Consider the following 14,126-nt stretch of genomic DNA (forward strand, 5'->3'; position numbering starts at 1 on the left):
ACCACACTACCACCTAATCAATAAAGCCAAGCCACCATCTAAAAGTACTGAGAGCATCCCAAGGAGAATTAAATTCGATAAACATTTATTAAACACTAGCTATTGGAAAAGCCTGGTATTATAACTTCAAAGGTAAGGGAGCCACCATCTCTGCCTTCAAGGAGTTTATAATCTAGTAAGCGAAAGTGCACAGAAAAGACAAAAGAATATTGTTAAGTGAATAAGAAGAAATACAGAGTCCTTTGGAAGCAGATGAGGGGGAGAATCATTTTCAGTTGGTAAGGATGCATGAGGACTTCACTGAATGAAGCTGGTGGTATTTGAATAAATGAATTGGGCCCTTAACAATGGGTAGGATGCTGGTAAGCAGAGAAGAGGGATGACATGCAGTTAGGGAAGTTCCAAGCACTATAAGAAACATGACTTGGTAAAGGTGGGAAATTTGGGGCTGCATTTTTTAATGCATCAAATAAATCGCATCATTGTGCATTCTATAGATATAACACGCACACACACACACACACATACACACACCCCTACATACCTGAACATATTATGATGATAAAAAGATACATGTATCTCTCAACTGTTCCTTGTCTCATTTTCTTCATCTGTAAAGTTGGAATTATCATCACAAAATATCAGAACTGGAAGACAATTCATACATCATATAATAGAACTCACTCATTTGACAGATGAAGAAACAGAGACCCAAAGAAGTGATTTACCCCAAATTTCTCATCTAGTCAGTAATAGATTAGGACAATAACATAGGTAGTCTTCTGATTCTTAATCTATAGTTTTTTCTATACTTTCCTTTAATAGGAGCTAAAGGAAAGGACAGATAAATCTTTTACCTCTTCTCTTAAGTACAAGCTTAGTTCTTAAAATTAAACAGGTTTCAGAGTTTTTTTTATATAGTTATATTCCTTCTAAATAACATCATTGTAGTCATTGTATTTATTTTTTTTAATATGTCTAGGCTCTCTATTACTATATACCATTGTGTATATTGTCTCTGGGTTTTTAATGTCTATTTTCTTTCTTTTAATGTTGTTTTAGTTATTGTGTATATTGTTTTCTTACACTATTCTGTATTAATTCATATGTCTTCCATGTTTCTCTGAATTCTCCATGTCTGTTATTTCTTTTGGAATAGTAATATTCCATTATACATTATATAGTCATTATATATCTTATATAATCATTGCCCATCTGATGGACTTTCATCAGCACCTGTTAGTTTGTTAGGTACTGAAAATACAAAGGCAAAAAAGGAAGTAGCTCTTACCATCAGGAAGTTTACATTCTATTGGAGCAAACATTGCTTTTATATTTATGCCAAAGAACATTAGCTAAAAATAAATGAATTTATACTTGAAGACAGTTAAACATGGAAAGATCAAATGCTATGTCAAGTAAGGTATGTTAGTGATTGATTATTTTTCTCTTCCCTTCATCCAAAAGAAAATTAACTGAAGAGAATGTTGGGTTGCATTTATCAAGGAGTCTTGCATGATTTAAATATATAAGTGGGGGACATCTTGTTACTGATAAGTTTTTAATAGCTGCATTTTGCCCTAATGAATCAAATGTTTTAAAAAATTTAGTTAATGATGAATTTCTTCTTCTTCTCTTCCCCTGCCTCCAAAAAAGAGCACAATTGAGTATCCTTGAATGTTTTTTTGGCTTTTTTTTTTTTTTACAGAATAGGTTACCAGATCCCAATGTTTGCAGGATTCTGTATAATGTTTGTGTCTACTATAAGTAAGTATATGCTTTTGTTGTTGTTGTTGTTGTTCTGGGTCCGGGTTAAATATTGGAAGCTGGGCTAGAGGCAGGAATTTTATATTAGTAGGAGACCCAGAAATAAAGGACTACTTCTTCCAGTGTCTTTTCATCTTTTACTCATTGAGCTCTTAATTAGCACCAAATCATCCAGAGATGGTTTTAATTGGCCCTTTGCCATCGATAGCTGGCCTAATGTTAACTGACAGCCCAGTCAGTCAGTAACAGGAAACTCAGAAGAATGGAGGATACTAAAAGAATTCTATTACCCAACCATGCACTGAGTCCATAAAAAAAGAGTTCGTGGGCAGCCAACTATCTGAGGGAAAAATGTTATTCTAGAAAGCATGCTGGAAATCTGAGTTCTAATCCACTTTTGACACTTACTGTGTGATCATAGTGAGTCATTTAATTTCTTTGAAATTAAGGATCTCTACAAAGTTAGGTATCAGAAGATTTATATCACCTGTCTCACAAGGTTGTCTTGGGGAGGAAATGTGCATTGTAAACAGTAAGTAAATATGAGTTAATATTATTAGGGCATCTATTACTGCTGTAGAAATGTTAGCATAGCAGAACACTATTGAATTCTTACGTTGTTGTTCAGTGTCTTCCTTCCCACCTTATAAGTAACCCAGGAATAGGGTTTTCTGGAGGACTTTAGCTGGTGTTCCACTATCCCCAGTGTCTCTCTTTAGTCCCATGGATCCCTTGGGCAGTATAGTGAAGTCTTATATCTCTTTCTCAGAATATTTTTAATGCATAAAATAAAATATGTGTGATTCCAAAGGAAACCAATTATACTGAAATAGTTATCAAAATGTTTTTTTTTAAAAAGAATTCATGGACTCCAGGTTAAATGCTCCTATTCTATACAGATTTAGCAATTATAGAAGAAAATTAATATCCCTAAATGCAAGTAAATGAAACCTTGTTATTATTAGCACCAAGCATGACCACCATCATGTTTATTCATTACTTTGAGAAATTATCTCAGCTTAGACCATTTTAATTCCCAGGGCAATGAGACTAGAATTGTTTTATTTTGTGCCTCCCCTCTGCTCTCTTGGCAGTGTTTGCTTTTTCTAGGAGTTACACATTACTCCTCATAGCAAGATCCTTGCAAGGAGTGGGTTCTTCTTGTTCTTCTGTAGCTGGTGAGTATGGAAACATCCTCTTAATTTAATGAACTACAATGTGTGTTCAAACCTCTTCTCCCATCCTCTCCCAATGATTCTCATGTTCCTACTTTCTGCTTGCTTATTTAATTAGTAAGGAATAATTCAGTTCACTGTGGCACTAGATACAAGGTGTCTAAAGGCTACTTTGACATAGTACCAGGAATGCTGTTTAATTTCAAGATCTAAATTCATTGAGCTGTTTCTAAAAAGGTCTCAGATCTTGCTCATCATAAGCATATAGAAAGAAAGTAGGAATTCAGAGAATTCAGGATCGAAGATGTAAAGCTGGCAGGGGACTTAGTGCTGTGTTTATCACATAGTAAAGCCTTAATGAATTTTTATTGACTTGTATATAGACCAAGACAAAGTTTCTAATTGTGAGTCATAATTCCATATGGGGATCTCATAACTGAATTGGAGAGTGTGAAATTATGATTTATTATCAGTAAATGTTTGATTTGGATATCTATTTTATGTACCTATATATACCTGAAAAAATGCAAAAAAAAAAAATTTCTCAGGCCAAAAGGGGGCATGAGTGGAAAAAATTTAAGAAGCTCTAAAACTAGGTCACCCCTTTCAATTTACAGAAAGGCCACAAAGGTAGCAACTGACAGATCCATGTTGCACACTCAGTTCCTCTGACTCTCAGCAAGGTCCTCTTTCTATTTTATTCTATCAAAATATACCAGATCAGTAAATCAACCAACCAATCCAAGCATTTATTAATCACTTACTCTATGCCAGGTACTCCACTAGGTGCTGGAGATATAGAGAAAAGCAAACAAAGCATGTTGACTAAAGAAAAAAATAATTCCCTTTAATACATTGCATTAATTATTTTTAAAAAATTATTTAGGGATGGGTATGCTGGCCAGCGTTTACACAGATGATGAAGAAAGAGGCAATGCCATAGGAATTGCCTTGGGAGGACTTGCCTTGGGAGTGCTAGGTAGGTAAGACTAAAGTATTTAAGTGATCAAGGGGAAAATGATTACCTGAATGGATTATATGGAGCTATTCCTTTCCCCCTCTCTTTCTCTGTTAATCATGCTGCCTTAACTAGCTAGAAATATACCTTCTCCAAACCTAACTCTAGGGAGGAGTCATTGGACTAGAGCTAGCTGGTTGCACATCAACTGAGTGCATGGATTTCAGGACCAATGTGAAATCAAAGGCTGGATGTTAATGCTGCTCTAGAAATGAGCTTCCCCGGGTATTCACTGGATTGCATGGAGGTTGGAGGACCAAAAATAGGGGGAAATTGTTAAATTATGAAGTGGAGCTCAAGGAGAGAAATCCTTTTTCCTGGTTGATTGGGAAGTGGTCCTCCACTGGCATGTGAAGAGAAGGTCCACCATGAAAATCGTGTTGCTCCTTCGAGTCACAATATACTAAGTCATCCCTTTGTTGCTCAGTACTTGATGTTAGCTTGCTAGCTAACTCCTATTTCCTTATAAAGAGAAAGAGAATGCAGAGATTTCCTTCTAACAAGAACTGACTGGTGAACCCAGTAGATATAACTCACATTGACAGTGTGGTTCTTACAACCCTTCCTCTTCCCATCTCATCTGTAAGGAGTTTGCCTAGTATCTGGGTGGGGATGATGGAGAGGGGTGTGTGTGTGTGTGTGTGTGTGTGTGTGTGTGAGAGAGAGAGACAGAGACAGAGACAGAAACAGAGACAGAGACACACACAGACACAAAGACAGAGACAAAAACAGAGAAAGAGACAGAGACAGAGACACACACAGACACCAAGACAGAGACAAAGACAGAGAAAGACAGAGACAGAAACAGACACAGAGACACACACAGACACAAAGACAGAGACAAAGACAGAGAAAGAGACGGAAACAGACAGACAAAAACAGAGAGAGAGAGAAAGGTAGACAGAGGCAGACAGAGACAGACACACACACAGAGAATCACTTGCTGGCTTTCATGAATAGAAAATTCAGGATTTCAATTTCTTTAACTCCTCTCTTTTCCTTTGAATTTAGAAATCTAAAAAGCATATCCTTGTCTATTTCTGAGGAAGTCATGTTTTCTTTTATATATTCCCTTGTGCTCACTGGATCTGCTTTTCCAAGTCTGCATTCCTAGTTTTAATATCTGGGATACTGATTCTCTCTGACTGACCATCCCTTTCAGGATTAGGCTTTTAAAAATGTTTTCAGTTTTTGCATGTATTAGTCTTATCCCCAGAAAAAAAATGATCACTAAGACAACTTAAACTTATAAAATGAATAGGACCAGTCTGTGCCCATCCTAGCTAAGTCACTTCATAGAGATTAGGAATCTTCCCTTTCTTATTTCTCTTTCTGACAGTGGGGCCACCCTTTGGCAGTGTGATGTATGAATTTGTGGGGAAGACGGCTCCTTTCCTGGTTCTGGCTGCCTTAACTCTGCTGGATGGAGGTTAGTAGAGATAACAGCAAAAACCATAGGGCTAGGGATCTTCAAAGCTTTCTTTCTAAAAATGCTGTTTGCCTTTTTTCTTTTCTTTGCAGCTATTCAACTGTTTGTTTTCCAACCATCCAGGGTTCAACCAGAAGTAAGTCATGCTACAACAGCTTCTTAGGAATAAACTAGAAATGTGCCTTCTTTTAACCTTTTGTTCTCTCTTTGGCAGAGTCAGAAAGGAACTTCACTAGTCACCCTGTTGAAGGATCCCTACATCTTAATTGCTGCAGGTAATTAAGTAATTAATTGATGTTTTCATAATGATTCTTCTCCTTACCAAAAGTACATTTTACAAATACACACACACACACACACACGTGTGTGTGTGTGTGTGTGTGTGTGTGTGGGCATATGTGCATGCATGTGTGTGTGATATGCAGAAAAGTGACATTGTAGTCTAAGGGTCATCTTTGGAGTCAGAAACATCTGCTTTAAAGTCCTGTTGCTGACACAAAGATAGCAGCTATATGACTGGCTAAGCCATGTGATCTCTGAAGGACCCCAAGCAACATTAAGACACTAAGCTACTAATTGCAGATCTGTATCCTCAGAGTTTCTGCATTAGAAATTCTTTTAACTACATCAGTTTCCTTAACTATATATGGAAAAACAGATGGAGACACACACACACACACACACACACACACACACACACACACACACACACACACAGAAAAAAGAGAGGGAGAGAGATTGAAAGGGGGAAAGAAGAAATATGTATACTCCTATATATACACAGATATATGCATTAAATGTATATGTTTTATATATACATATATATAAAACAGCTTTAATAATTTTAAAGTGCCCTAAGACATTTGATAATCTATATATATGTTGACAGATATTACACAGAGATAAAGACAGAGGGAGAAAGGGAGAGAGAAAGAAAGGGACAACTGATGGTATAATGAATAAAGATCTACACTAACAATCAAAACGACTTGGATTCAAATATTGCCTTTTACACACATGACTGTGTGATCTTAAGCAAACCACTGAACTGCTATGCATAAATCTTTGAGCAAAAAACTAAAATCATTTTACTAAGCAATTCTCTAAAACTGTACATTGCAAAGCAGGCATAGATTTGCATTGGGAGATGGAATTTCTTAATTGGAAGTTCCTTAACCCATGAGGACATGGGTCTGGTCTCCCCCAAAAAGTGTATGTCTATATTTTATATGTATATATTATACATAAATAACCATATATCACAAAATTATTTTCTAAACAGTTTCTGAAGCTTAGCCCAGATTATCTGTTTTCTGATTAAAATATCCCACAAATGTGTAACTGGATCTATTCAAAAGTATATGAGGGTTTCACACACACACACACACACACACATTTTCCTTAATGCAGAATATAATACCTGTATGCCAAAAGCCATTGCTGTGTATACCTGGAACTTTCTGGAAATGAGCAATCTGACTAACTGCAGACATCTTAGCTAGTCAACCTAATTTATCTTGACATATTTGAAACAAGGCAGATAGCAATCCCTGAGAGTGCTGAATGGTATGGTAAGAGGAGGGATTTTCTAAGGGAAATAAGATATCTAAGAAACAACAGAAAGGATGTACCTTTTTTTTTTTTCCCTTAAGGTAGACACTGGTTAATTTACTCCCTTGTACCTCTGAAACAAGAAGAGTAAAAACAAACAAACAAAACCTTAAGGACTTTATGATACCTGCAAACAGTAGTGGGTTAAGCAGTTTTTCACCAAAAATCTTTTTCATATTTTCCAAATGGTTGAAGGTTGGCTTCTCTTAGTTGGCACCAGGATGACAAAAAAAAAAAAATAGGCTGATTATCTTATATAGGAACAAGTAGATCTAGAAGATGGAAATTATAAAAAGACAGTTTTAGGTTTTAAGAAAAAAGCTTATTGTTAATTAGAGCTGTTAAAAAAAAAATGATTGCCTTAAATGGTAGTGAGCTCCCCACCAAATGATCCTTTATTGAAGAGAGAATTCATGTTTTAGGCAGGGGTTGGACTAGATTTTTATGTAAACTCTCCTACTGAATCAAATTAATGGTCCAGCCCCTCCAGAATTTTATAGCCAAGAGGAGTTACAAAAGCTATGCCTCTGGCAGCCTGGTTGTATCCCCTGAGGTCAACCTTAAAGCACTGTCCAGTTTCTCAAGAGTCATTCCTGAAACTGCTATGCATAAAATTAGTTCAAATCCTGTAAAACTTTGTCTAGTTCTCCTGTCATTACTTCTTGTAGGTAGTAAGTTCCATAAAATCATCACCAGCCATATATAAAGTAAGGCTTTGATTTTATGATGATTTTCTATAATGATTATTCCGTATGAGGATTACCAGGATAACCAGCAACTAGAATGCTTCTTCCCTATTTGTCCATAAGCTATTCTGGGGATATTAAGGAAGTTCCTTGGATCTTGATTTTTCCATCTGTGAAATAGGATTATGAAATAATCTCATTTCTTACAGAAGTCAGAGACAGGTCATGAAAACAACAATCCCACGAATGCTTTGTGAAATGTAGAAAATCCTTAGTAGGGACAGCAGTGAGCCACAGTGAACATAACTGAGTCTGGAACAAGAGACTTGGGGCAGAACTCCAGCCAGATAGGGGCTACTTTGAGCAGCTGTTGGGGAAACTTTTGTGTATGGGGTCTTCTACATTATTTTCTCCTTTTTTCCAGCCACAGAAAGGGAAAAAAAATTGGCAATCAACACTAAATGTCAAACTGTTGATAACTCCAGGTGCTGCGGCTTCCACACGGTCAAAGGAAGGGAGATACATCTGTATTTTTATATTTAAGCATTGTTTGTACAGATGGCCTTTAAATGTCATGAGAATGACAAAATCCTTTCCTTCTCCATTATGTAAATATTATATCTTTACCACTCTGGTTCTATGAACACTGAAGTCTAGCCGACAGAGGGTGGATGGTAGTGCTAACTGAGGCAATCAATATTCTTTGCCCATCTAATCAGGTTCAAAGACTAGTACAGGAAGCTTCTATTTACTAGAAATGATTAGGGAATGAATGGGGTGTTCTGATTAATTGAATATTTTGATTCCCTGAGTTACCATAGTGACCCAATAATATTAGAATTTCAAAGCATTTAGCATTAAGATGATTTTATTTATTATTATTTTATTTTGTGTTTGCTCAGTAACATCTCATAGAGGTTTTACTCAAAACACTGGAAATTTTCCCTCTGTTCTTTGAACATCTGAGAGGCCTCAGTGCAGACAGTATGTTGTCAATCTGATGTTTTTCTTTCTTATTAGATTATAAATTGCTTAAGAACAATCTTTTGCCTCTTTTTTTATCCTCATTGTTCAACATAGTGCTTAGCACATAGTAGGTGCTTAATAAATGTTTACTGATTGATTCTTCTTCCATGACTAGCAGAGACGATTGATGGGCATTGTACTGATTGAAAAAAATATTCTCTGGACAATTCTTTAAAGAAAAAAAAATTAATTCTTGGAATCATCTCAGGGGATAGGGATAGAAATTGGGATGTCATTATTAAAGAGAACTCCCAGGGGAGGAAATATATATCAACCAATGCACATTGTTATCTTTCCTACAACTTTGAGTCTAAAAGAATTGTCTATGACTTAGCCAGGGTCACACAGCCAGTATGAGTCAGATTTTGAACAAGTGTCATCCTGATCCTGAAGCAGCTGTTCTGGCTTTCTGATTACATTTTACTTATCTCTTTCTCAGAATAGTGTAGGAAAGAAGGAATTTGATCTGATGGTTCTGAATCTGTTTGAAGACAGTTTTTGTTATTCAGAAAGATTGGACCTTTCAAAGCTCAGCTTATATGCCATTTCATTTCAATTCAACAAGTATTTATAAAGCACTTACTATGCACACTGTTAGCTACAGAGATATCAAAATATATGTCAAATAGATACTGTTCTCAAGAACTTGATCATCTAGTGAAGAAAAAGGCAAAGCACCAGGGGATAAGTACAAAGGGAAGTCTCAGGCAAAGTGCTATGAGAATTTGAATAGGTGATCACTGCTATCTGGGGCAGGGGGTGTGGGAAAAGATACCAGAAAAGAAAAGCTTCATAGGGAAGGTAGCATCTGAATTATATCTCAAAGAGATAAACTCCAACAGACAAATATTAGAATATTGTCTAAACACATGGAGAAAGGCAAGATCAGGTTGAGAGATGACCGAGAGAGATATAATTTGATGGAACCATGAAGAAAGTCAGTTGGAGCCTATTTATGAAAGGCCCCGAATATCAGGATCACGAGGCTATGCTTTGCTCTCCTGCTATTGTTTGTTCTTCATTTTCAAAGACTATTTCATTGGAGAGGGGATGCCACGGCAGGCAATTGAAGGGCTGTGCAAAGTCACCTGCCTTAGTTTCCCCACTAGAGCATCTGGGTCCAAAGGCCAGATCTAAGTCAGGACTGGATATAGTAGGAAACCTTGGCCTTTTCAACTTAAGCTCTTTAACAGGTCTCAGTTTGCCTGAGGCAATACCCATTCAGTGAGGAGGAATCACTTAAGGTTCTGAGTATTGGATTAATACAATAAAAAGATTATATGGGACAATAATTTATAAGATGGATAGTAGGTAGACTAAGAACAAGAAGACATCAACTGGAAGTGATATTTTTCTCATCTGATCATAGAACATTTAATGTATATTTTACATACAAATGGAATCACATTCCATTTGTATTATAGTTATTGTGTACATGTCTTGTCACACATATTAGATTGGAAACTCCTGGAAGGTATTAACTGACTTATCTTTTACTATTCTCCCAGAACAATAACAAGTAATTAATAAAAATTTGTTAAGTGAAAAATTAAGTAGAAACTTCAAAGTCTAAATGAAAACAAAGTAACTTTTCTTCTTTATTAAAGGGTCAATCTGCTTTGCAAACATGGCTATTGCAATGCTTGAACCGGCATTACCAATCTGGATGATGGAGACCATGTGTTCCAAGAAGTGGCAGCTGGGTAATGTACTAGAATCAGCTTTTCTGTGACCCAAGGTTTTATACCAGGCTTTCTCCCTTAAGGTAGTCATGGAGGGTTTCTCGCATGAAAATGACAAGCTATTTTTATTTGGTATCCTGAGAAATGTTATTTAAGCAATAAGGTTTTGTAGTATTTACCTGTTGAGCCATTTCTTCTCTGCTCATTCTTGCCTGGAGGAGCTAGATTTGAACTAGAAATACCAAAAGCTCATACAACAATGGCTGTTAATATTTTCTCTATTTCTGGAGTTACTGGAAAAGTGGCCATCTAGCTTCTCCTTGAAGATCTCTAAGGCCACGACAGGATCTGAGAGGTGATAGGAAGGGGCAGCTACAACCTCCTCAGATAGCCTACTGCATTTTTTAAAGTCAAAAGGCCTAGGTTTTAAACTCAATTCTTCCACAAATTAGCAATGTAGTCTCTGGCAATCATTCTAACTCCTGGGGGCTTCCATTTCCTCCTCTGTTAAAAAAAAAAAAAGGGTCAGCTAAGTGGTACAGTGGATAGAGCACTGCCCGAAGTCAGGAAAGCCCGAGGCTCAAGCACTTATGTACCAACTGCCATTTTAGACAAATCACTTAACCCTGGCTTTTCTTGGTTTCCTCATCTGTTGAATGTACTGGAGAAGAAAATGGCAACTCACTCTATAGTCTTGGCCAAGAAAACCCAAATGTGGACATGACTGAAACTGAACAATAGCAACAAATAATAGGGTTAGATTATATAAACTCTCAAGTCCCCTTCAGATTTAAATTTCTCTGATATACATGAGAATTTTCCTGCTATAATGGAAAGAACACTGGATCAAAAGGCAGGAAAAGTGCAAAGATCTTGTCTAAATTATGTGACCTTAGGCAAGTGGCTTAAATTCACAAAGCTTTAGCTTTCTTATGTGTGAAACGGGATTAATAATTCTTGTCCTTCCCAACTCACAGGGTTGTTCTGAAGATCAAATAGGATCATGTTTGTAAAGGAGTGTTTCAGTAGGTGTACAAAAGAAAACTGGAAAAAGTAGGCTATGGTCCAAGAAGACAGGCCTCTGTATATAGACTGCAGGCTATCATAGACTTGACTTAAAAGCCTTCCTGGGTTGAAATGGTTTGGGGACATTTCTGATGACTCCACTTAAATGATTTAATAATCTCACTAATTGAATGTATCCCAGCCAGCTGCGAAAGCCAGCTACTCAAGCAGACTTGCTTTCCCCCACTCCATACGATGACTTGGGGCTTTCAATAAAATAGTCATTAAAGCTCTCAGGGAAAAAAAAAGGGGAGGGAGGGGGATATAGTATAGATACCAGGCAGGCAGGTGGCCTGCTTGGATTTATCAAGAATAGGACCAAGTAGGGAAGTTAAGAGGTCAGATGTAAATTTGTGAGGCAAGCAGAAAGATGTATATATTAAATGGGAACATGTACAAAACGCCATAAAGGCAAAATCAGAGTCCCCATTGGGAAATAAATCCAATAAATCTATTTTCACTTATGAACCACAAGGCTTCGGGAAATGCTTTGATTCTTACATTCTACAGGACTTTAACTCTGTTATTCTATTCAGTTAAATTTCCACTAAATCTTTCTGCTCTTCCATTCTATTATTAAAATCAGCAAACACGTATGTACCAAGCATTGTGCCTGGAACTGGGACAGAGGTGTATGTGATATAAAGATTGTATACCTTAAACTGGAAGAGACCTTATCTAGTGCAACCACCTCACTTTACAGATGAGAAAGCTGAGGCACAGGGAGTTTGTGACTTACCCAAAACTGATTGTAAACATAATACATAGGATTCAAACTTAGGACTTCCTATCACCATATCCAACATATTGAATTCCATATGACCTTTATCATCTTGACACTAATCACATGACATAGATGCTAATGACTTACCTTATAATCAGATCAATACAATGCTAATAATAGCATTTCATTTGACCCTAATTACTAGCTCCAGCTCTAATTTGGCAATGATATTATCACTGTAGGTAGCTCTTGGTAAGGAATTTCTGTTACTATTCCAGACTGGCTTTTTCCCTGCAATTTATGAACTGAGAGATGCTCAGGAACTAAGAGATTCAGTAGCTTATGCAGGCTAACCATATCAGAAAATCCAGGTCTTCTTGATACTTCTTTGCAACACATAGTATTGCTTCTCAGGCTTATTCTGCAGATGAATAGCTAAAAAAATCTGTCCAAGGTTACAATTATAGTAAGCAAAAGAATAGAGGCTTGGATCTAGGTTTTCTAAGTCTAGTTCTTTTCTTAATATACCACAGTGTCTTCATATATTGCATCTTGTTGAATATGGGGGAAATATTTCTTGAAGCATGAAATTGCATTTCATGTTTTGGTTCCTCTGAGCTTCCAAGTCTTGTATGATGTTTAAAAAATTAACTTAATTTAACTTGGACTTAAACTTTTGGTCTATGTTAAAATGGCCAGTGGCTTCCTTGGGATATTCCATAGTAAATGACTAAAAATATTTTTTAAAAATCTAGTAGAACACAAGCTCCTTGAGGACAGGGAATTGTTAATTTGTCTTTTTATTCCTCATGTCTAATACAGTGGAGACACATATCAAGTTCAAGAATTACGTGTTGAACTAACTTGAAATGGCAACGTCTTCATTTATATGTGTGGTTATAAAGCTTTAGCAAGGAAAGACAGAGTTATAATTTGATTTTGGTCAGCACACCAGGAACTTTAGGTTATACATTTAAAATTTTTATTGTCTTTGGAAAGATTTTGTCAAATCTTTATTTTTTTTTTTTTTTGTGGGGCACATAAATCAATATCAGAATGGATGTAGAGAGACCCTATCTTTAAGGAAGCATTATCAGAGGCAAAGACGGATAGACATCAGTGCCTATGGGCAAATTCATTGTAAGAAAATCAGGGTGAGAGTTGAACTAATGCAATGTTTTTAATGAAGCCTTTGAACTCCTCAGTAGTCAAAATGCAAGACTCCAGAGCAGGATAACTAATGTCTTTTCTCCTCCTAAAGAAAAAAGTATTATCTTGAAGTTTTCCAAATGACATGGGTTCCCATTAACTAACATATACAGAGCCAGACATTCTGCTCTGAGTTCTCAGATCTCGATAATCCAGGGCTGCCCATTTTGACCTGTGTAAAATTTACTTCCTTTAGTAGACCTAAATATAAAAATTTCAGAGATTATTCAGTTGATAGTGAAATAAATGTCTTTCATTTCTATAGCATCACAAGAGTTTGTAGTTGATGGATAAATGGTGTGGGGCCCAGGCTAGATGTGCAACAGACCGGATATTAGATGCTTGGGTGCAAAGCTACAGGGTTTCATGTGATATGCTCTAATCAAAACAGCTGTGCTACATTTATTAGTTTTTCTAACATTTGACTGAAATCAGTACTGATAAGGTGTCCCTTTCATAAATTTTCAGGCGTTGCTTTCCTACCGGCTAGTATCTCTTATCTTATTGGAACCAATATTTTTGGGATACTTGCACACAAAATGGGAAGGTAAGATTAATTTTTTAAAAACTCAATTTACTTTTTCTAAAGTTAGGAGTTCCTTACATTTGTTTTTAAGTATTTCTAGCTGATGCCAAAATGTAAACATTTTTAAGTCTAAGACTTTTTAGAAATCTCAAATAATAGCTTTGAAAAAACAGAAAATCTACTTTCATTGATCTCTTCGGGCTTTTTC

At 36.4% G+C, this 14,126-nt stretch overlaps 1 protein-coding gene across 1 annotated transcript in view; it reads left to right on the forward strand.

Annotated features, from left to right (window-relative positions):
• SLC18A2 (solute carrier family 18 member A2) overlaps positions 1 to 14,126 on the forward strand; it is a 42,869-nt gene that overhangs the window by 20,106 nt on the left and 8,637 nt on the right. The window contains exons 4-11 of the mRNA XM_051981516.1: positions 1,709 to 1,767; positions 2,862 to 2,945; positions 3,829 to 3,921; positions 5,300 to 5,389; positions 5,482 to 5,525; positions 5,604 to 5,664; positions 10,320 to 10,415; positions 13,861 to 13,939. Of these exons, the coding sequence (XP_051837476.1) occupies positions 1,709 to 1,767; positions 2,862 to 2,945; positions 3,829 to 3,921; positions 5,300 to 5,389; positions 5,482 to 5,525; positions 5,604 to 5,664; positions 10,320 to 10,415; positions 13,861 to 13,939 (606 nt within the window). The remainder of the gene's footprint in view (positions 1 to 1,708; positions 1,768 to 2,861; positions 2,946 to 3,828; positions 3,922 to 5,299; positions 5,390 to 5,481; positions 5,526 to 5,603; positions 5,665 to 10,319; positions 10,416 to 13,860; positions 13,940 to 14,126) is intronic.

The sequence above is a fragment of the Antechinus flavipes genome, chromosome 2 (assembly GCF_016432865.1).
Source record: "Antechinus flavipes isolate AdamAnt ecotype Samford, QLD, Australia chromosome 2, AdamAnt_v2, whole genome shotgun sequence".
Taxonomy (NCBI): Eukaryota; Metazoa; Chordata; class Mammalia; order Dasyuromorphia; family Dasyuridae; genus Antechinus; species Antechinus flavipes.